At 40.0% G+C, this 21282-nt stretch overlaps 2 protein-coding genes across 3 annotated transcripts in view; both read right to left on the minus strand.

The window, feature by feature from the left end:
• The window catches only part of cdk16 (cyclin-dependent kinase 16), a 39202-nt gene extending 20603 nt beyond the window's left edge, over window positions 1-18599 (minus strand). Inside the window, exons 1-3 of one of the 2 annotated variants that reach the window (XM_034306444.2) lie at window positions 18123-18597; window positions 4021-4201; window positions 694-858 (exon numbers count right to left, since the gene is read on the minus strand). In XM_034306444.2, the coding sequence (XP_034162335.1) occupies window positions 694-858; window positions 4021-4141 (286 nt within the window). In that variant the 5' untranslated portion in view covers window positions 4142-4201; window positions 18123-18597. Of the gene's footprint in view, window positions 1-693; window positions 859-4020; window positions 4202-18122 lie in introns of both variants that reach the window. The other variant, XM_034306445.2, reaches the window with a different exon arrangement.
• LOC128318697 (coiled-coil domain-containing protein 1-like) lies at window positions 12976-16139 on the minus strand. Its single transcript, XM_053236050.1, has 2 exons — window positions 16134-16139; window positions 12976-14064 (listed from the first exon to the last, which is right to left on the minus strand). Exons 1-2 carry the CDS (start codon window positions 16137-16139, stop codon window positions 12976-12978), a joined length of 1095 nt encoding a protein of 364 aa, XP_053092025.1.
• Window positions 18600-21282: the final 2683 nt, after the last annotated feature.

The raw sequence follows: 21282 nt of genomic DNA on the forward strand, positions 1-21282 counted from the left end.
ATATTTTGTTGAACCTACTCATCCACTACATATAAAAGACACGGATTGAATGATTTGCCCACCGCTGAAACAATACATCATGCAAATCTAATCACCACTCGCTTAAACCCCTTAAATATAAACACAGTGTGTGTCTTCATGTGCTATGCACAAATTGCGCTTTTAAAAACAGCCATGTTCTGGTGAGAACTGCATCCTCAGCAACACTAACATAAAACGACAGTATTAATGAATGAACATGCTTAAAAATAATAATCCTGACTGCTTTCCCTGATCCTGAGCCTAAAACTTTTTAAAAGAAGAGAAAAAAAATTCCTTGGCATCCTCCTCTTTGTCATCTTAATTTCAGCAGACTAACGCTTTTTGGCAGAGCAAAGCCAAGGACGTGCTGTGATTTAAAGTGCTGCTGTTATTTAACGCATCAGGTATCTGCAGTGTAGCTCTCAGCTCCATTGCAGTCCTCATCATCTCTCACCAGTCTCTCACTCTTCTGTGTGTGTGTGTGTGTCTGTGTACACACACACACACGAGGAAGGAGTTGGGGCTGAGGTAATGTCCTCTAATGCAATCAGCGTATGCATCGGCACTGTGTAAAAATGCATCTATATCTACATATATGCGTGCAGGCGTGTCTGAGTGTATGTGCATGGACAATTATGAGAAGTGTGCTGCAGGCTGTGAGAGTGTGTGTACCGAGGCGTGTGGTGTGGTTGAGATAGGAGCTGAGGCTGCGGCCCAGGCTGCGCGGCCGGTGCAGGGCGCTGCTGTAGGACTGCAGGAGCGAGTGCATGCTGAATGAGCCGCCCGCTCCTCTCACTGAACCACGCAGAGTGGCACTACCCCCGCCTGGCATGGCCTCTGGGAGAGAGGGAGAGGAGAGAGGAGCACACACGGGGGAGGACAGGAAGGGAGGAGAGGACATGAGATGAAAAGAGGGATAGGAACATAAACAGACAGGCCATAATTTGAGAAGATATAAGGCAGACAGACAGAAGGAGAGAGAGCGTGTGAAAGACGAAGAGTAATAAGAATAAAAAGAAAGATGAGAAGACAAGGTGAGAAAGACAGATGATGATGATGATGATGATGATGATGCAATAAAAGGAAATGGGAAGAAACATCAGGAGAGGGGGCAGGAAAAAAAGAAAGAGGGGAAACAGCAAATTAAAATCGAACCAAATCAACAGGGAAAACCACACACATTCCTAAAGCATGCATTAAATCCAGCAAAACCTCATTTACACGAAACCGCTTCATTGGTAGTAAACGAAACAAACAAACAAAAAAATCTGTAAATAAAATCAGCAATGCCAAAAACAGGGGACGTACAATCGAGTTCCAATTAGTTTTCTTTTTTTAGAGCAGATTTTTCATGCTGTCACAAATTGTTGTTTCATGTCATGCTGTTGAAATATAAGAGCAGCAATTCATCAGGATGTGAAATGGGCTTGGCCGGGCTGAGCGAGATTTGGACCAATGCCACAATAAGATGGCTTTTAAAAAACAAAAAAAAAAAACAAAAAAAAAAAACTCACAGAGCAATCGAGCCACAATCTTTCAAGGCTAAGCAATAAAACTACAACCTGAGGCTAGTCATCATCTGGATTCTAAATGTAATATAACCCCAACTTCTTATTGTATGCTCTAACACTGTGATTTATCATTTTGTACACATAATACAGTGATCTAATACTGTGTTCATAATCTCAGAGTTTTTTTTACATTGTGACTAATACAGTTAAAGGCAGAATCTTATTACCGTAGATTATTGCTGCGTCTTTTAGGCCACGTTTAGGCCAGTTTGCCCCCAAAATAAGCGCATATTGCAGTTTCTTACTGCTAGCACTAATTCAGTGACTGTTTTAGCATCACAGATTGTTCACAACTCATCTATTATCATATTACTGTGAGCCATATTTGAGGTCGCAGCAACCACGCATTGATTACATTCTACACAATAAGCTCACATTTCTAAAAACAGCTCATATATCTGTGCTTCTGCCTCGTCAACTAAACGGAGACGTCAGATGAATAAATGAGTTTGTCAGAGCAAAGTGGATGATTGGTCAGAGCAGAGGAGCCATGCTGGAATAAAACATGCTGATTGGTCAGAAAGGAAACAGAAGGCTGAAGTTCAGGGAAACCCCCTACGCATACACAACCACTCAGGCTCTATTATTGTGAATTTACAGCTGTCTCAGTGCATGCTTGTCTCTCGCCGTCATGCATCATGAAGTGAAGCAGAATGCCAGGCATTGTGGGTAATATTTCACATGAAGGCAGAGTTGAATGAATGATCTTGATGCTTTTGAATATCTTAGATATTGCAGTTATGTAGTGCTAGCTTTTTTGCCTGTTTATTTATTAGCATACATATGATCAAAAAATGCAAATGAGAAAAAGAACTAATTTGCATAAAACCTAGTAAAAACCCACTAATAAAATAGTGAGCATTAGATGGCACATTAACTAGAAATGACTAAGATATGCACTTTTGTATATACATTACATTTCCATACTTATCCATATTTACATAGACATATATACACATACTGCTTGATTTGTACCCAATTTTACGTTTAAATAAGTAAATAAATAAATAAATAAAAACCATCTATTTCCTACCAGCTTGCCAGATCTCCCAAGTTGACCAGAGCGTGAAGGCTAACGTGCTTTCTCTGACACGTGAAGTCACCACTTATTTTCAAACTGCTGCTTATGCAATGTTATAGTGCAAATGAACACGCTTGGAGGAGAACACTAAGCTGCACTAGTCTCTATACATGAGCTAGATGTGGATGTAGCATTGTTGGGATGAAACCTCATGATCTGTTTGTAACAGAAAAAAAACGTAGATAGTTGAGCCACTTGCAAGGTCCTGAATCAATTTTCGGGCACATGTTGATTCGAGATGTGAAGCATCAATGTGGTTTTGTCTTGTTACAGCTTCACTGAGAGGTGCACTCCCTGCAGATGTAGACTTGTGATATGTACATATATTTCTGTATTTAGACTTAAAGGAATATATTGTAAGATTGGTGAAAATCTGGGATAAGAGTGCAGTACGATGTTGATGTCAGGACTGGGTACTGTGTCAGTACTGTGAGCCGTGATGTACTGTCGATGTACAGTAGAGGCATGTGCTGATAATTGCTTATTCGATGCATCGAGTAATTCAGAAGTCACGATAGATTTGTGAGGCGGCCTGGGAAAACCCTTCACATGGGGAAATTCGGACATTTTCTACTCAATGAAGTTCTGAACTGAAATATGGTTCTCCATTGCATGCATCTCGACCACAAGTAAAGTATTTAAAGATTTTATTCCGCCTGCAGTGCAGGAGCATCAGACACTTTGACAGCCGGTATCTTGATTACAAACTGAACCGATTTGGTTTATTTCACTACGGCATGTAACTATCCACAACTTGATCAAAGCGTGACATTCGCTGTGAGAGAAAATCACACTTAGCTAGCAAGGTTTTAGTCATCTTTATTCAGACTGTTTTTACCACCACATTTGTAAATTTGGTTCCTTATCCAACATGATCTTTGTGGGAAGAGAACCAAGGCAAGACTAAAAAGTAAATTAAAAACAAGTATAAAGTATAAAACCTCAGGAAAACGCCAGAACTTAGACACCGCAACATCAGATGGTTTTTCCCAGACCTCACGTATGCTCATCATTTTAAAATACTGTTACGCCTCCTACGTTCCATCTGGAAGTCGGAAATAAGGACAGCAGTTTAAGGTTTCTTATTCTGAGCAAGCACAAAAGTTGCATCGTATACGAGTTTTGTGAAGGAATGAAGGAAATCCTGTAATTCTGTTCACGTATGGTGATATGACGAGTTTCATATCTTCTGCGATTCCTCTTTGTAAACCACGATGATTGCTGCGATTTGAACTGAATATCAGTGCATGCCTTGTAAAGATGTACTACACTGTACACGTAGAGGTGAAATGAGCGTGATGACGACTTGCGCATGTGAATTTGGGAGATGAGGGTGTGGCGCTGTACCGGAGTCACTGTGTGCTCCTGTGTCCTGAGAGCTGATGCTCTCGGTCAAGTTCTTGTCCCCGCTGTTGCCCCCCCGCAGCGTCATGGACAGCTGCCGCTTGATCTTCCTCACGCGCTCCATCAGAGGGGGCAGGGGGGGCCGAGACGATGAGGAGGAAGGGGCAGCCACTGTTCAGTCGCCCTGTGACACACACAGGCACACACACCCGTGATGTTACATACTGATTAAACATTTCAAGTATCCTTCAGGATGCTAGTCGAGCAACATTTTGATCATTTCTCTATTTATTTTTTTATATTGCATTACACCAAGTGGCAAAAATATCACAAGAACATTTTCATGGTACACAAAACGTATCACAATATTAAGTTCAGCCACGTAATAAAAAGATTATAGCTATAAGTCCTATTAGTTAGGGGTGGGCTGTATGTCAAAAACAGTATATCACAATATTTGAAAACATTTCTAAGATATAATTAGATATATTGTATTGCGATATAAGGTTTGCTAACAAGCTGTTAAAAAATTTGAAAAATACACGTTTAAAAATAATGATACCTTTAGAATGTCTACAAAAATAAAGTAACACTGAAAAGCAGTAGGGAAAAAAAAACATCTATAAAAATATTAACATTTGATCATTTTAAAGCTACAAAACAATAGAAAGCATTAATGTCAATTCAAGTGCTTCCAGAGTTTGTAAATGTTATTTTAAAATTTTTTTAAAAAGTTATAAGAAGAAATTACAATACTCGTGACATCTCATAAAAAATGTATTGTGATAAATGTTCACAACATCAAGATTTTATCATCTGATCACCCATCCGTAGTACTAATAATAAATCTTATATTCTTAAACAAAACTTGTGAAATAGTGCTTTGGACATTTCAAGCAAAATGCTCACTCGCTACTGAGAAATACTCCGAATAAGCCAGAAAATAACTGTCGCTATTAATTTAGCCAGCTAACTCAATCCTTAGCCTTTCAGTCTTTGATACAGACAACGTAAACGCAAATGACAGCAGAAATTAGACAGAACTGTTAAGAATGTCAAGTTTTATCTCAAATGTGTTGGTAAATCACTAAGAAAAAACTCAATATGATTAAATTACACTGTAATTACTCTCAGAGTCCAGAGCAAAACTGAATTTTCATGGGTTTTCCCTACTTAACTAGCTTGTATTTGACACAGACAATAGAAAAGGATAGTCACAGTGGAAACGAAACAAAACAAGACGATTAAAAATACGAACATTGCTAAGAAAAGGATCACTATGACTGCAATGACACTGTAATTACACTCTGCGTCAAGCGCGAAACCGAGCTTTCATAGTTTCCGCTTTACTGAGAAATAAGAACGCCGTGAATTCAGAACGTTCTGAAACTTTTTACGTTGTGAATACCACAAGAGTGACCTGTTAATATTCTGCAAACATGACCCTGTTTAAATGTAGCAGTACGTTTATTGCGTTATTGACATTATATCATTATGCCGCTCAGCCCTTGAAGACTGACTCTCTCTCTTGTGGAGAAAACAACATCGTCACAACGCTTTCGAATAACAGTCTTGTTAGCACTCCTGGGATGACAGATGACCGTGTGGGCGGACATGTTTGTTAGCTCTGGATGTTAATGAAAGCGATGGCGCTCCTCTGTGAAGACGTCACGCTGAGACTCGGTGCCGGACTCGACTTCCAGCTCAGAGCCAAGCACATAAACATCAACACCAACTGCTCACTTCAGAAACAATCAGCACCCGGCTGCCATCGCCACATCGTTTCAAGAGCAAGTGTTTAATTTTTCCCTTCAATGAAGAGAAAGCTAGCCGTCTCGTTTAAAAAAAAAAAAAAACAAGCTTATGCATATTTTAGAGGTGAGCAGCAGAGGTAAGAATTCGAGACATGCGTGGTAGGGCTACAGAAACAAGGACACAAACAAAACACATGCAAACGGTCTCAGATGTGCCACAGCAAACAACTTCCACTCCCTCAGGCTCATCTTCAGAGTCTAGACCATTTTAAACATTTAGAAGCACTTCCTATTCGCATAGTTGGGCAAAAACATGGGCTGCAATCTGTGCAACCTGAATTATGCAAACTTTCAGCCTTAGCCAAAGCATGAAAAATGTACATATTACACATTTATAAGTATTTATCATACAAAGATATGTCATATGTGCCACAGGCAAGGACTAGCCAGACGGGGAGGTTTATCATGAACACACTCCTGGTTTCCACTGTAAATAACATCCACCGTAAATAAATAACACTGCGGCCGAGGCTGACATTTTATAGTTTGCTCTTTACACCAATAGAAGGAACATAAATTTAAAGGCAAACAAAAGTAAATGAACCCAAACCCCACCCCTGAATGTCGCTGATAGCCTAGCTTGCTATCTAGATTACATTTATTATTATCAGTAAAACAGACTAAATAAATATTGGTGTAACTCTGGTGATTAAGAGGTTGTTTGTCTTCGCTCTAACTTCAGAGGCAAAAAAAAAAAAAGATCAAAAGAATGAGCTGCTTGAGCGACTTGACTGTATGCAGCCACAGTTAAAGTGGGATGCCACATCACGTACTGGTGAACGTCCCAAAAATAGACACGTTGATATTTTTAGTTACAATGCAACGTTGGAATCTTTCTAATGAAAGATTTTTGAACCAGCGTGTCATAAATTTTCATATTCACTCTCTAAAAAAAGAAAATTTTCACCAGGACTCTGTCTGGTGAAACTCGTGGTTTGTTTTTCCTCGCTTTTCTCCCAGCCTACGACCTGATTGGTCAAGAGGGGAAAAAATGCGCTAGACATCACTTCTGAAAAGGTTTTTTTTTTTTTTTTTTTTTTTTTAAAAGCTTTTGGAATTTACCAAATTGTGTTAGCACTTTTTTAAAAGTGTAAGCGTTCCACATGGCATGCAGTCGCTTCCCACTGAATTACATGTTGGTGATTTTATCTACGAGGCTAATGTAGCTAACTAGCAAGTGAACCGCCATCTTGCTTATGTGGTTTCTGACGCGCTGTAAACGATATAAAATGGACTAAAGTACGACACTTTGTTAGAAATCTTGAAAGTCAAAACACTTTCTTTCTCAGCACAAACATCCCAATCGGGTAGAAGACGTAGCTGAAACTTTGGTGATGTAATTGTACATTGGAAGTGATTTAGACGATAATACAGTTTCAATCTTTTTTCAATATAGTTTTTTCATGTTATTTTATAAATCCGTTGATGTACACGTGGCATTTTTAAGCTAAAGCCAGTGTGTGAGGATTTAGCCATGCAGTTTCCACAATGCTGAACTAATCTTCCTTTACTTGCTAGCCTTATGTTGCAGTCAGTTTAGGCTACATTTAGTATTTGGCAGTATTATTCCTATTAATAAACGACTGATACAATGACACGTGTTGCAGAACTGAGTTTTCACCAACTGATCAGAAACGAGCGCAGCTATATTAAGAACAGAAACTACACACATGTGGGGTGGAGTATGTGCTAGTACTCGGGGTGCTATAAACCCTGGTCACAGTGTATCTTGTAAAATATAATGATTGATTCCAAAAATCTGCATATCTAATGCTGTGAGATACAGTTGGAACAACGGAAAAGTTATGGCTTAAAAAGGAAGTGGAAGGAAGACTTAAATGTAACACCATGGTACAGGGCTTTTCAAGTTACCGCGAAGCGGAAACGGTCGAAAGGGTAACGCTAAAAATATTTTAGATAGTTGAAATGGTGAAAGTGGAGTTCAGTGGCCTGTCGCTGAGGAATGCACGGCAGCAGAAAGCCAGAGCTGAAACCCAAGACGTGAACACGCCGGAGCTTTCTGAACAGCCGAGCAGCTGGCTTTGACTCGGAGCACTTTGACTAAGAGCCAGTGATAATCAGTGCAATACGCAGGCTGTCGGTTCAAAGATCTAACCTCAATTAAAAACCTCTCTGATCTTCAGCATCCCAAAACAGATGGACATTTCTACTAACAGATCTACACTGCTGCACTGAGATAACGTAATACCTTATTTTAAAAAACAACAACACAAAAAAAAACCCGCTTACACTCACTGCCAAGGAGTAAAAAAAGAAAAAAAAAAAAAAAATCATACACCAGCATAGTTTTCTACTTACTCCAGTGCAACACACTGAGCTGGATTCTCGACATCACTGAATCCACAAGAAACTTGAAAAAAAATAAATAAATAAAAAATAAATAAATCTAAAGCCAATGAACCCACAAGAAACTTGTTAAAAAAATAAAAAAATAAAAAAAAATTAAAGACTAACTTTATGATGCAATTCCTCCAAAAATCCCAGCAGTCAATGACCTTGCATTACCTTACAGCACCTTTACACCATGCTACATGTATATTTTTTAATGATTTACATTTCTCTATTAGCTATAGCTTGTGGTGGATTTACTATAAAGTGCAAAATAAAAAACAAGTCTTGATTTGAGACATTGCTATATTTTGACTTGAGCCAGACTCTCTCTGACGGAGAAGGTGATGTCAACCTCGTGTCCGAATTAGATTTATGGTTATGGTTATGGTTATAAGTGGTGAGCTTTAATACATTCAGTTCTCAAAAGAGCTCTGTTTCTTTAAGAAAATTTCCACCCCTCACTGCAGTGTTAGAGACACACACACACACACACACACACACAGGTAGGCAAGCAGAGAGGAACCGTCTGGGCAAGTTAACGGTGTGAGATGAGTAAAGGAGGGGCTGATAATCCTCGTGTTTAAAGTTGTGAATATTACAATTTATCAGCAGGCAGTATGAATAGGAGCGTATAGAGTTATACTCTTCGTGTTCTGGGTGTGGACGATGCTGTTTTTATATTGGGTTGTGTTGCATTTTTCTTGTGTTCTCAGTGATGTTTTTCATGCATAATGTGCTTTGACTTAGTTCAGCACACAGTAAGAGACATGAATATTTATGGAAATTCAGTCTGAGTCATTGTTACTTCTCATAAGAAGATTCAAAAATGAATTCCTGGAAAGCAAACCAAGTAAAACTAACTCTAACTATAATAATCTTTTCATATATTTTGACAAATTTGCCAGAATAAAACAAACAAACAAACAAACAAACAGACATATCTTGTATTTGGTGTTGGCTCATTATCCCCGCCCACTCGGTTACATCAGCTCTACCTTGTTTTTGCTTTTTTTTCCCCCTTTCTTTTTTAAAGTCGCAAATGAAATGAGAAAATGAGAAGGGTGGCTCGACTACTGTGACAAATCACAATTTTCAACAGTTACCCTTGTAATACTAGGCACTTAAATACAAGGACATTTTAATTTGGAAGTAGTAACAGAACTCGACATTGCACTGACATGCCCCTTTTCCATTTAAGAGATTCTTTTAAAATTTCTTTTTCATGTCATCTTCTTTTAATTTGCCCGGGACTATAAATGTGTATCAGTGATGTCAATGCTAACAATCAGAATGAGCCTTGTGCTCCCTCAACTTTACCCCAACCACAGAAACCAGTGGCTAGTGACTTCTTTCCTGCTCACTCAGCCTCTTCGTGCCTGGTGGCAGCAATAAAACAGCATTTCTTTACATTTTTTTTAATCATTTTCTATGCATTATCTTAGTTTAGTAGTTTATCGGTGGTACTTTGAATTTATTTATTTATTTTTTAACAGTGAAAGAATGAGAATTAGCAGAGTGGTTGCGCTATGATTGAGATCATCCTGATTTACACCTAGTACTAATAAAAAAAAAAATTTAATCTAATTAACACACTTTTATAATACTCATTACTTACACATAGTCACATTGAAAAGGCAAGACAGTTTTTTGCAGTTGTATAATAAAAATCTCACGACATTATAAACAGAAAAAAAAAACGATCTTATTAAGCTGATCTTTCTGAGCAAATGGTTAATAAGCCGCTCGCCGCTGTGTGATACTAGACAGTTAAATGTCAAGACAGTCGAGCTAATTTTAATGTATTCTATGAAACCAGACATGCCGTGCTCTGCTGTTGCTTTTTAAACTAGCAGGAAGTAGCAGTGCAGGTCACGTTAACCGCAGTCTTACCTGATTGGCTGTTTCCTGTGAGCACTGTGCCGCTATAAACCAACACACAAGGGCCACTCTGTCACTCATACACACTTTCTAGCATCATCACTTCAACAGTTCGAACAATATGTGATCTGACACGCCTACACAGAAAAGATATTTTTTTAGCTTTTATATTTTATAATTATATTGCAGTTATTAATTGACAGATCTTTATTATCACCAAGAATGTTTTAATATTTGAAACCATCTTGACAGAGGCCTTAGGGGGACAAACGGTCTGTAATCGCACGAAGACCTTTGTGCCTCCTCGTTTGGAAGTTTCACCAGCTCAAGGCTACTTTGTACATATCCACCATAAAGTGTTGTGGGTTTAAGATAAAGCCTTCAGAGATACAGCTTTACTGGCAATATCCTGCAGTGTGACAGGAGGTCAGGTTGCCCCAGATTTCCAGATGCACCAGGCAAACAGTTTTTTTTTTCCACATTCTGGGAGAAAACAACAGGAAAAACAAGACAGATAAGCTCGACCTGCACACACTGGTTGCACCATGTCTCAAAGCCAAATAGTGATTAATGATCTGATTATTTGTATGGTGTTGTGCTTTTCACAACCGATACTTCTGCAAAACAAGTGTACAGAGATCAGGAGACAGACCAGAGAGACGAGAGTGGAAAGCAGCAACAAAAACAAGACCTTCTCCATTCATTCCAACAACGCCTGGACAGACAGCCACCTCGCTAACTTTCCGTTAAACCTGTCAATCACTTTAAAATGATATTTAACACATTTATTATTGTTGTCATGGACAGCAGGATGTCCTGTATTGCCAGAAATTATGCTCATGGCTAACATCATTGATACCAGACAGGTTGTGTATATAATTTTAGGTTGTGTAGCTAGCTATACTAGTCAGCTTGCTCTTTGCTATTTTTAAATGTTGTCCGGTTAGACAGTAAACGTGTTGTAATTAAAAATATGCCAAGCAGTGGACCAATCGGTAGCTTTGACGCTCGAGACAAGCATTTCATTCTTTTTTTTTTTTTTTTATTCCTAGGTGCCAAGCAGACAAGTAGCTTCAGCAACAAAAAAAGAAAAGGACAAAAATAAACATAACTTCTTATTGACTTTCGCAAAACAAACTGAGTTGTTATGTAGCTATGTTTAAACTTCATGCTCAGTGCTGTAACTTGTGAATCCTGCCACTTGCCACACTACACACATCGACAAAGAGGCAAGACTAATCGACACGCGATGTTTTCTGACTCATGAACACGCAGGTACGTGAAGACACTGACGAATCTAAGAGAATAAAGTCCAGCACAAAGCCACCATGTAACACAACACAACACACAGCCAACTTGTATTTCTAAACATATCTAGAAAAAAAACATGTGAGCCGAACTCAAATAAAAGTTTTACATGTAACACGAGGACAGAACAACTCATAGCCGAAACGTTGGCCAACAAGGTCGCAAACATGATGTGCCTAATGATCACATATTTGTCTGTATCTCTTACTCCTCGTTAACGCACTTAAACAGCTAACTAGCTTGCTTTTATATTATTATGTTATGTTAGCTACCAACTGTTAGTCCAGTCAGTTACCAAAACATGGGACTAGGCTAGCTAATAAATGTAGGATTTGTCCATCCCGAATGCACTGTGGTCATTTTAGCGTGAGTACGCGAATGAGAAAATTACTCGGTTACTGGAATGCTTGGGGAAGTTGGTTGATCTCGAAATGAATATCATGTAAACACACTGGATGATGATTAAAGATAAAGAAAATAAGCATAAATAAAGGCGATTTAAGTACGGATACCATTTTTCATTTTGGGCATTTTGTGTTTTAAAGCAAAATCATGGTGCTTTGCAGGACCAGTAAAGTTGGACTAAAATCATGTGATGTATATTTGTTCAGTTTTGTCACAGAATCTGAATTTTTCAAAGACACAGTCAGCTAGTACTTTAAGTCAGCTCTGATTCTGCCTGGATTATTTGTCATCTGTGCAGTTTTTGGAGACTAAAGTTTCCACCGACAGTGCCACTGGAAGCTTGATTTGATTAGATCTTTATATCTGGGAGAATTTCTTCTCTGTGGTTTCTTACAGCACTTCGGTTGATGTACAATGTATTCCATGTGATTAAAAACAAACAAATAAAAAACAAGGCTAAATTATTTTGATTATCAATAATTGATGTCACTTCTGAGCACTGGACCACTTGTCCCTTTCCTAGAAGTGATGCTGTTATAATATTATAAGCCATGCTAGCAATTTAGGCACTTATAATGATATGGAAAGTCCATATTTACTTGCCTAGTCACCATGTAAATGAAGCGCAAATGAATTCTGGACAGGAACACAGACCTGCGGGTGTCCTTAATGAAACATTCAGGAAGTCATAAATCTGACTGCTAGCTTTCCGATGCTCCATTATTTCCACCACGTTGTCAAATATGCATGAGGCATGAAAGGAAAAACAAAAAATCTGACCTTTAGACCGGCACACTCGCTCAGAGGTGCTTTACACTTACAGCCTCAGGTACTTAATCACTAATCATGGCAATAAAACACAGCATGCAGCATGTTTGCTATGTTTTTGAATGAGTCTCTTGCTCATTCGAGACTCTCGGGTTACTGATGCAAGCCAGGGTCTTTCAGTGTGAAAATAATGACAATGCATACATACAAGCCTAGGAAAGGTTCATCATCTGCTCATTTTCAGTCAGCACTTTATCCTGGTCAGGGATGTGGTGGATCTGGAGCCTATCCTGGGAACACTGTGCACGAGGCGTATATACACATTAGATATAAAACACCAGTCCATTGTAGGGAGCCTCCTTCCAAAAATGCTAAATAAACATCTCCCTACAGAAAACTTCACCATATCAACAATCACACGTTTTTAATCCGTTTATGTGGAGCGTCCATCATAGTCATCCCCGTGCTCATCAAACACATCCCCGGGCTCATCATACTCATCCCCGTGCTCATCATACTCATCCACGGGCTCATCACACACATCCCCGGGTTCATCATACTCATCCCCGGGCTCATCACACACATCCCCGGGCTCATCACACTCATCCACGGGCTCATCACACTCATCCACGGGTTCATCATACTCATCCCCGGGCTCATCACACACATCCCCGGGTTCATCACACTCATCCCCGTGCTCATCACACTCATCACCGGGCTCATCACACTCATCCCCGGGCTCATCACACTCATCCCCGGGCTCATCACACTCATCCCCGTGCTCATCATACTCATCCCCGTGCTCATCATACTCATCCCCGTGCTCATCATACATATCCCCGTGCTCATCATACACATCCCCGGGTTCATCATACACATCCCCGTGCTCATCATACACATCCCCGAGCTCATCATACACATCCCCGGGTTCATCATACACATCCCCGGGCTCATCATACTCATCCCCGGGTTCATCATACACATCCCCGTGCTCATCATACACATCCCCGTGCTCATCACACTCATCCCCGTGCTCATCATACACATCCCTGTGCTCATCATACACATCCCCGTGCTCATCACACTCATCCCCGAGCTCATCATACACATCTCCGGGCTCATCATACACATCCCTGTGCTCATCATACACATCCCCGAGCTCATCATACACATCCCCGGGTTCATCATACACATCCCCTGGCTCATCATACTCATCCCCTGGCTCATCATACTCATCCCTGGGTTCATCATACTCATCCCTGTGCTCATCACACACATCCCCGGGCTCATCATACACATCCCTGGGTTCATCACACACATCCCTGGGTTCATCACACACATCCCTGGGTTCATCACACACATCCCTGGGTTCATCACACACATCCCTGGGTTCATCACACACATCCCTGTGCTCATCATACTCATCCCTGTGCTCATCATACTCATCCCTGTGCTCATCATACTCATCCCTGTGCTCATCATACACATCCCTGTGCTCATCATACTCATCCCTAATATAAACCTGTGATTTGAATTAAGGACAGAACTTCTGCCAGGGCTGCTGTTATAGAAAATTAATCAACACCTTCTGACCAATCGGAATTGAGAATTTAACTGTGTTGTGGTATAAACTTGTTTAAGACACTTCGTTCATTGAAGAGTATTAGATTCTAAACATTCAGGCGCATATCTGCTGTTATGCCTTTTCAATCATCATATGCCTGGGATTATAAATTTTCATTTCAGTACAAGTATCATGAAACTCAAAGCAAAAAGTTCACTGAGGTGAGGTGTAACGGCTTTACGTCTGAACTGGTCCTCAGTCTGCTTCCAGCCAAGTGTTTGTTCACTTCAAGCTCATTTACATCACACTGACTGAATCAGCACTCTGCAAAGCACATAAATATTCATGCATGATTAATTTTATTATGGTGACTTGATTATCAAAAGGTGACAAAACCCTGACCTTGAGCCCAGAATAGCCGCATTACGAATCGTTAACCAATTATCAGCTCTTTTACTTAAATGGATCAGGTGTGTTGAAGTGCAGAGCGAACGCTACACTGTAAAAGAGGTGAGAGTATAGAAATGAACAAACGAAGCTAGTCAGTGTGCGACTGTGTGACAGCGTCCTAAACTTTCTCCAGATCGGCATGCGTCTGAACGCAAGGTGACATACTGTTAGCAGCGCTGACACGCACTGCTCTGACAGCTTCACGCTAGGTGTTTGCATTCTCTTCAGGGACTTCAGGCATCGACAGCTGCAGGGAAATCTACAGCGACCTGAATAAAACCTGTGCTAGTCAGCGTGTGCAGGAGTTTGACTCTAATGTCAGTAATACCACTTTGATGAAATCGGTGCAATGTAACAAAGCAAATTTTACGTTCTTATTACATGCAGAATTGTGCTATTAGAGGAAAATAATCAACGATGGCTCGGTGTGATGCAGCCCACACAAAGCAGAGTTAGTGTTTTTGTTGCCGAGAATGCGACTCATCACAGTGACGGCATGCGAGACGTGTCACCGTGACCCACGTTAATGGCATTAAAATACATCTGTGGGGAAAAAATATCAAGTCCGACTTTTCAGGCTAATATTTACCCTGATTTCAAAACTCAGTAGCATAAATTAAAGAACGTGGGAGCTAAATAAAGAAGAATGCTGAACTCTGCAGTTCTGTAGTACTCTAGGAAAGGAGTCTGACTTTCTTGCTATCTTACATATTCATTTGTTTAAACAAAAAATCCAAATCATATACAATCAAGGCCCCTGAATCCACACAGGCATTTTAGAGTAAAAACAAAACAGCAGTTTGAAATTTGAGCAACCCCAGGGATTACATAAGCCTACAGCAGTTTCAAATTCTGCTTTCAAAAGCGCCCGAATTTGAGTAACGGTATCAAAATCAGGTCAGATCTATGCACGTCTGCTTCAGATTTAAGACTTATCCTACCTGCAGGCATGCTTTATGAGAAAAGGGCCTTTTGGGAGGTTTATTTCAAAGCAGACACAAGACAACAGCTAAAGAGATGTACTACAACACAGAGTGTGTTACTTAGCGTTCTTGTTCTTCCACAGTTCAAACACAACGTGAGACGTTCCACCGATGCAGCAGAATCCTAAGCAGTCTCTTTCACATTAATCAACAGGCTGATAATGGAGTCTTGTAATAAATTATTGAGAGGGCCCAGACTAACGTGGGCTTTTTTTTGGCAGCGATGGACATTTATCTAAGATGATTCAGGGTGATCTACCTAGCAGAGCTTCGTGTTAAGCTCCTACTCCCCCTTCACCGATCACCGAGAACACGTCAGATGCCGTGTTGAGTCAGAGGCGGCCTTGGAGAAATGTGTGCGACTGTCTCTTCCAAGATCCACTGACTTCAACACAACAGCATGCATGAATGATTAACGCACGAATACAGTGCAGCATTTTTAACCATTTAAAACCTTGGCGCACTTCCCTGTTCCTGGTTTAAAGTCACCTGAGCTTTTGCATATCAGGAGTTGTGCTCATATGACCGTATCTTCATACGTACCTGAGAGATTCATAAAATGAAGACATCTACAGAGTCTTTTTAATTATTTACCTTCATTATCGCTACGTTTCTCAGTTTGCGCTAGCTCATTTAGGTAGCTAAGACATCTAACTCAAAGCATAAACAACACCGTTGATGGCAACAATGATGCCAAAGGACAGGATATAAATTACATTTTAATTTAACGGAGTAGAGGCGGCAGTCGAGACGGAAAACAAAGGTTTTGTTTCACTGTGAAAAAGTGCTTCTGTGCAGCTGTAAATTAAAGCATGTTTTATTGACTTCGCTGTAAACACCTGATAGTAGCTGATCGTCAAGAACAATATACCAGGTCATGGATGTTCATTTCGCTCACCTAGCGTTGTAGCCATTGTTCTCATCTAGCCAGCTTTTGCTGCCATGTGCTGATAGCAGTGAACTCCTCGTGCTGAGATTTATGTTTAAAATCACTTTATCAGGTTACTTGCATCGTAGGAAGATGCTGTAATACCTCCTCCGCAGTCTGTTTTGCTTTGACCATCAATCATGAAAATGTGATATGTACACTAGTGCGACAACGTATACTACGCTTACGTAATATAGTGGTAGTGGATGTTGCTATCGAAGCATTTTTTCCCCAATTTGGTCATCTGCCACTTCACACCCACCAGCCAGTCTGCCATACCACACAACAGCTACTAAGCAGGGAGGGTGAAGGCGAACACGTGCTTCCTCCAACATACACGATACGTCACGTGGCTTTATTATCATTTCAACCATATACAGCTAGTTAGTACACGGTGAAACGAAACAACGTTCCTCCAGGACCAAGGTGCTACATAAAACAAAACACAGAACTACAGTAGACATTTCTTTACAGTAGTCTTTTTGAAGGTGCTCATGCTGTCACTCAGGAACGTGCCATCTACCCTCTTCCACATACATGCACTCACAGATGCCCGTGATTGGCTAGTGTCGCTGTGATTGACCACAGAGAGAGAGAGAGAGAGAGAGAGAGAGAGAGAGAGATGTAGAGAGAGAGAGAGTAATGCCATCCCTCCCAGCCTGAGAGCTTGGCCAATTCTGCTCCCTTGACTTCCGAGCATGGATAGCTGCAGCATCCATAGGATTCAAACTCAAAATATCCCAATGATTGAGTGATCGCTTTTCTGTTGCACCACTCGGAAGCAGTATTAAAGCATTTTTTTAAATCATTACAAGTAAGCAAGCATCCCTACCAATATCAGTATTGATGCGTCCCTCCTTAAGACATTTTGGCAAATGATTATTATTACCTTTTTTTTTTTTTAAACATAAGTTATCTTAAAATGGTCTTCGGTTTGGTGACTAGGTCTGGCTGAAACCAGATTTCCTCTTTGCTGTGCTCTGTGCTAGTTCTTCCAAATTTACTGCCACCTTTATACGTCATCAGGAGGGGTTTATCCGGGATTCAGGGGGCTCTTGCTCTTAATATTATCACGTCACAGCTGTAAGAGGCGAATAAAGCTGTACATCTGAAGTGTCCACACAAACAAACAAACAAACAAACAAAAACAAAGTGTCCCTTTAGATAAGGGTTTAATCCCAGTGAGTGTTAGCATGACGCTCGAATTAATGAACTACACCATGCACTGGAATGCACGCGCTAATTAGCCTGCTATTTAACGGAATCCGGTTTGGTCGTATTTAGCAAGTCGGCTAACTATTTAGTCGTCTAGGCTGCATGTTATAGCTATTTATAGCTATTTATCGCTATATATAGATATAAAATAACTTCATAATCGTTTTGGCAATCTAAAATTAGATGATGAAGTGGTAAAGATGGAGCTTGCTAGCTAGCTAGCTATAATCTTTGACATTAACAACAACAACAACCGACATGCTAGCTTCGGTATTAAATCACCATGGTGATTAGTGTGCGCGCAGGTAAGACAAGCGTTACCGTGAAAATGTAACGGATTTAGCCTTGTTGCTGTTGCTGTTTTTTCCGTCAACACACAAGCACACAGAAGAAGTATGTAACTATACAACAAGCTTTTTTTTTTTTTTTTTTTTTTTTACCCGAGGGAGGACGTGAGATTCCTGTGTGTCCTTGTGTGTAAATGTTAATATCCCAAAGCCGCCGCCACCGCCGCGCACTCCCAGTAGTCTTCAGCCATGATTCTCTGTTCGCTCCGGCCGGGCAGAGATCCTGGCCCGGCTGACGGCATCAGAAACTCCCCGTCCCCAAAAAACCGTGTCAAAAACGTCCGCAGCAGCTGTTGGTTTCCCCTCGCTGGCCAAATCCGGAGTGGAGTGCAGTGGAGTGGAGTGCAGGGAAGGGAAGGGAGCAGTCAGGTTAGAGCTGCGAATAGATCCGGAGTCACACACTCAAGCTCGTTAGCGAGGTAGAGCTTAGACCTGATTACACTTGAACATATAAAATCACTCTGGAGATTGTATCATCTTGTAAAAACTTGTCGTTTTACATTTTTTCCCCCCCAGGCCGCTAAAAACACACCCCAATTTTAAAAAGTCATAAGAATGCAAAGTGCTCCCCTCCCCCCCTATAAAACTGAAAATGGCCCAGAATGGTCTGCTCCAAATTCCATTCAACCAAGTGAGACCGTACCATTCAGGCTGAATCCTCAGGGGAGACCTCAGGAGATGCCTTTAAAAAAAGACTATCTTGTTTTATCCTATAACCAGTAATAAGGCTGACTTGGGACATTTCCTTCCCAAATACACGCATTAATAAACAATTACACTTGAAGGCATTAAATGAAACTCTGATATTTATAGTTATAGATATTAAAGCTAATTGGAAACTCATTTGCTTTTCCTGGGAACAACATTCCTATTTAAAAATGCATACAAATGCATGTACAGGGCAAAGGTGCATTTGGAGAATACCTGATTTAATACAGATTTAATAAACACATAATGACATTATTGGATTAATTTCATTATTGGATTTATAGTTTCTCTGTATTTCCAAATGCTCAAAAATTTGGACAAAATACCCACAATCCTTAAACATAAGATTTATTTATATGATTTATTAAGTTAGTATGAATTGTACAGAAGTAATAGATCTATGAGAGATCAGAGGTCAGAGCTGGGGTGGAAGTTAGGATGGCAAGGCTTATTTCAAGCGTGGCAGCTGCCACCCTGTGCCCTCCACGCAGACACACACCTAACTTCAAAAATTCACAAAACTATGAAGTTTGGAGGAATTAATTGAAGCTAATGTTTCTAGTTGGATAACTAATATTTGAGCGTGGAGGCTTATTGGAAATGCCTAGATTAATTTTGATCAGAAATATGTGCAAAACCATATGAGTCAAAATATTTCAGAAGTTTATCACTCTGAGTGATAGTTGTTACCATACTGAAGTATCATTAATAAATTTTCCCATTTTATGTCTTATGCTTTATAAGTAATTCAAAGGTACGTCATAATTTCTGATGCTCCATTTTTATTATTTTATGTAATTTCTATTATTAAAAGCCCTAGTGTGTGTGTTTGTGTGTGTACTGGTGATGTTAAAAAGAGTGATAGATTGCACATTACATATGTGTAAGTGTGTATGAAAGAGTGAAAAAGAGTCTATGCAACAGTATATAGACTGTCGTAGTGTGCATGTGTGGTTGTGTTCGTGTGTGTGTGTGTAGTGGTGATGTTAAAAAGAGTGATAGATCGCACATTACATATGTGTAAGTGTGTATGAAAGAGTAGTATGTAGACTGCTGTAGTGTGCATGGGTGGTTGTGTGAGTGTGTGTGTGTGTGTGTGTGTAGTGGTGATGTTAAAAAGAGCAATAGATCACACATTACATATGTGTAAGTGTGTATGAAAGAGTGAAAAATAGTGTATGCAACAGTATGTAGACTGCTGTAGTGTGCATGTGTGGTTGTGTGAGTGTGTGTGTGTGTGTGTGTGTAGTGGTGATGTTAAAAAGAGTGATAGATCACACATTACATATGCGTAAGTGTGTATGAAAGAGTAGTATGTAGACTGCTGTAGTGTGCATGTGTGGTTGTGTTCATGTGTGTGTGTGTGTGTATGTGTGTGTGTGTGTGTGTGTTAAGCAGGTCAGTGGAGCCTCTGAGTGAGTCACAGCTCTGGCATGCGCCACAACCCCCAGCAGCTCATACTCACCCGGATACACACTCAATGAGCCTGGAGCGCAATCCTTTGTACACTTTATTGAGCTTTTTACTATTCTGCATTGTGAGATGGAGAGGCAAGAAACCAAGCAAGAGCTGACAGTTGTGTTGATTGAGAACCAAATTACATGTATTATTGGTTGCTGGAAATATTACAGGAACATATGCATGCTCTGAATACTCAGCCTAGTGTGGCATCATTTCCATATAACCTCCTAATATTAAAAATAATACAGTTAAAAAGTTAACTTTGTAGCATAACTGTATTAGAAATATAGCTCTTACTTGATTGTTGAGAATATCCATGCATGCGAGAAACACAATCCGTTTCTGCTGCCACATACAAGGGAAGTGGCACTTAGTGTAGAGGGACAATGCACAAGTGGCCTTAATTAAATGTAACACTAGCCAGTGGCACAGCCGGTCTCACGCACATGACCTTGGCTAAATTAATAATAATTATAATGTGAAAGTTCGTGTGTGTGGCCACATTTCAGTTCAAACTTTTAGAAACATTTCCATCTCTGAGCTTGTTTACATTCGCTGCCTGCATTTAAATAGCGAACATCTTATTTTTAGTCATTTTCTTCTTATTCGATGGTCTATGAAAGACCTCTACACTGATTTGGACTCAAGCCTGTATTCATTCATTCATGTTCAGTAAGCACTTTATCCTGATCAGGGTCATGCTGGATCTGGAAGCCTATCCCAGAAACTGGCCACGAGGCAGGAACACACCCTGGATGGGATGCCAGTCCATTGCAGAGCACATAAAAGTATCTTAAGTTCAATGAAAGTATTGAATATTTTTGCCTTATACCACAGCTTTGTTGAATTCTTGGCCAGAAGGTGTTGATTTATTTTCAATAACAGCAGCTTTGGCAATAGTTCCAGCTGCAAGCATTATTCTAATACGTCATTGTTTCTATAGTAACAAACTACACAGTGCCTTGTGTAATTGCAGATATAGTGAAGTTTTCTGTCAGGAGCCATTTAGTTAAATGCAACTATAAACAGATAAAAAGTATACAGTATGATGTTCTTTTAAAAAGTTCCTTAAGAAGTAAAAAAA

This window comes from Pangasianodon hypophthalmus, chromosome 8 (assembly GCF_027358585.1).
Source record: "Pangasianodon hypophthalmus isolate fPanHyp1 chromosome 8, fPanHyp1.pri, whole genome shotgun sequence".
NCBI lineage: Eukaryota > Metazoa > Chordata > Actinopteri > Siluriformes > Pangasiidae > Pangasianodon > Pangasianodon hypophthalmus.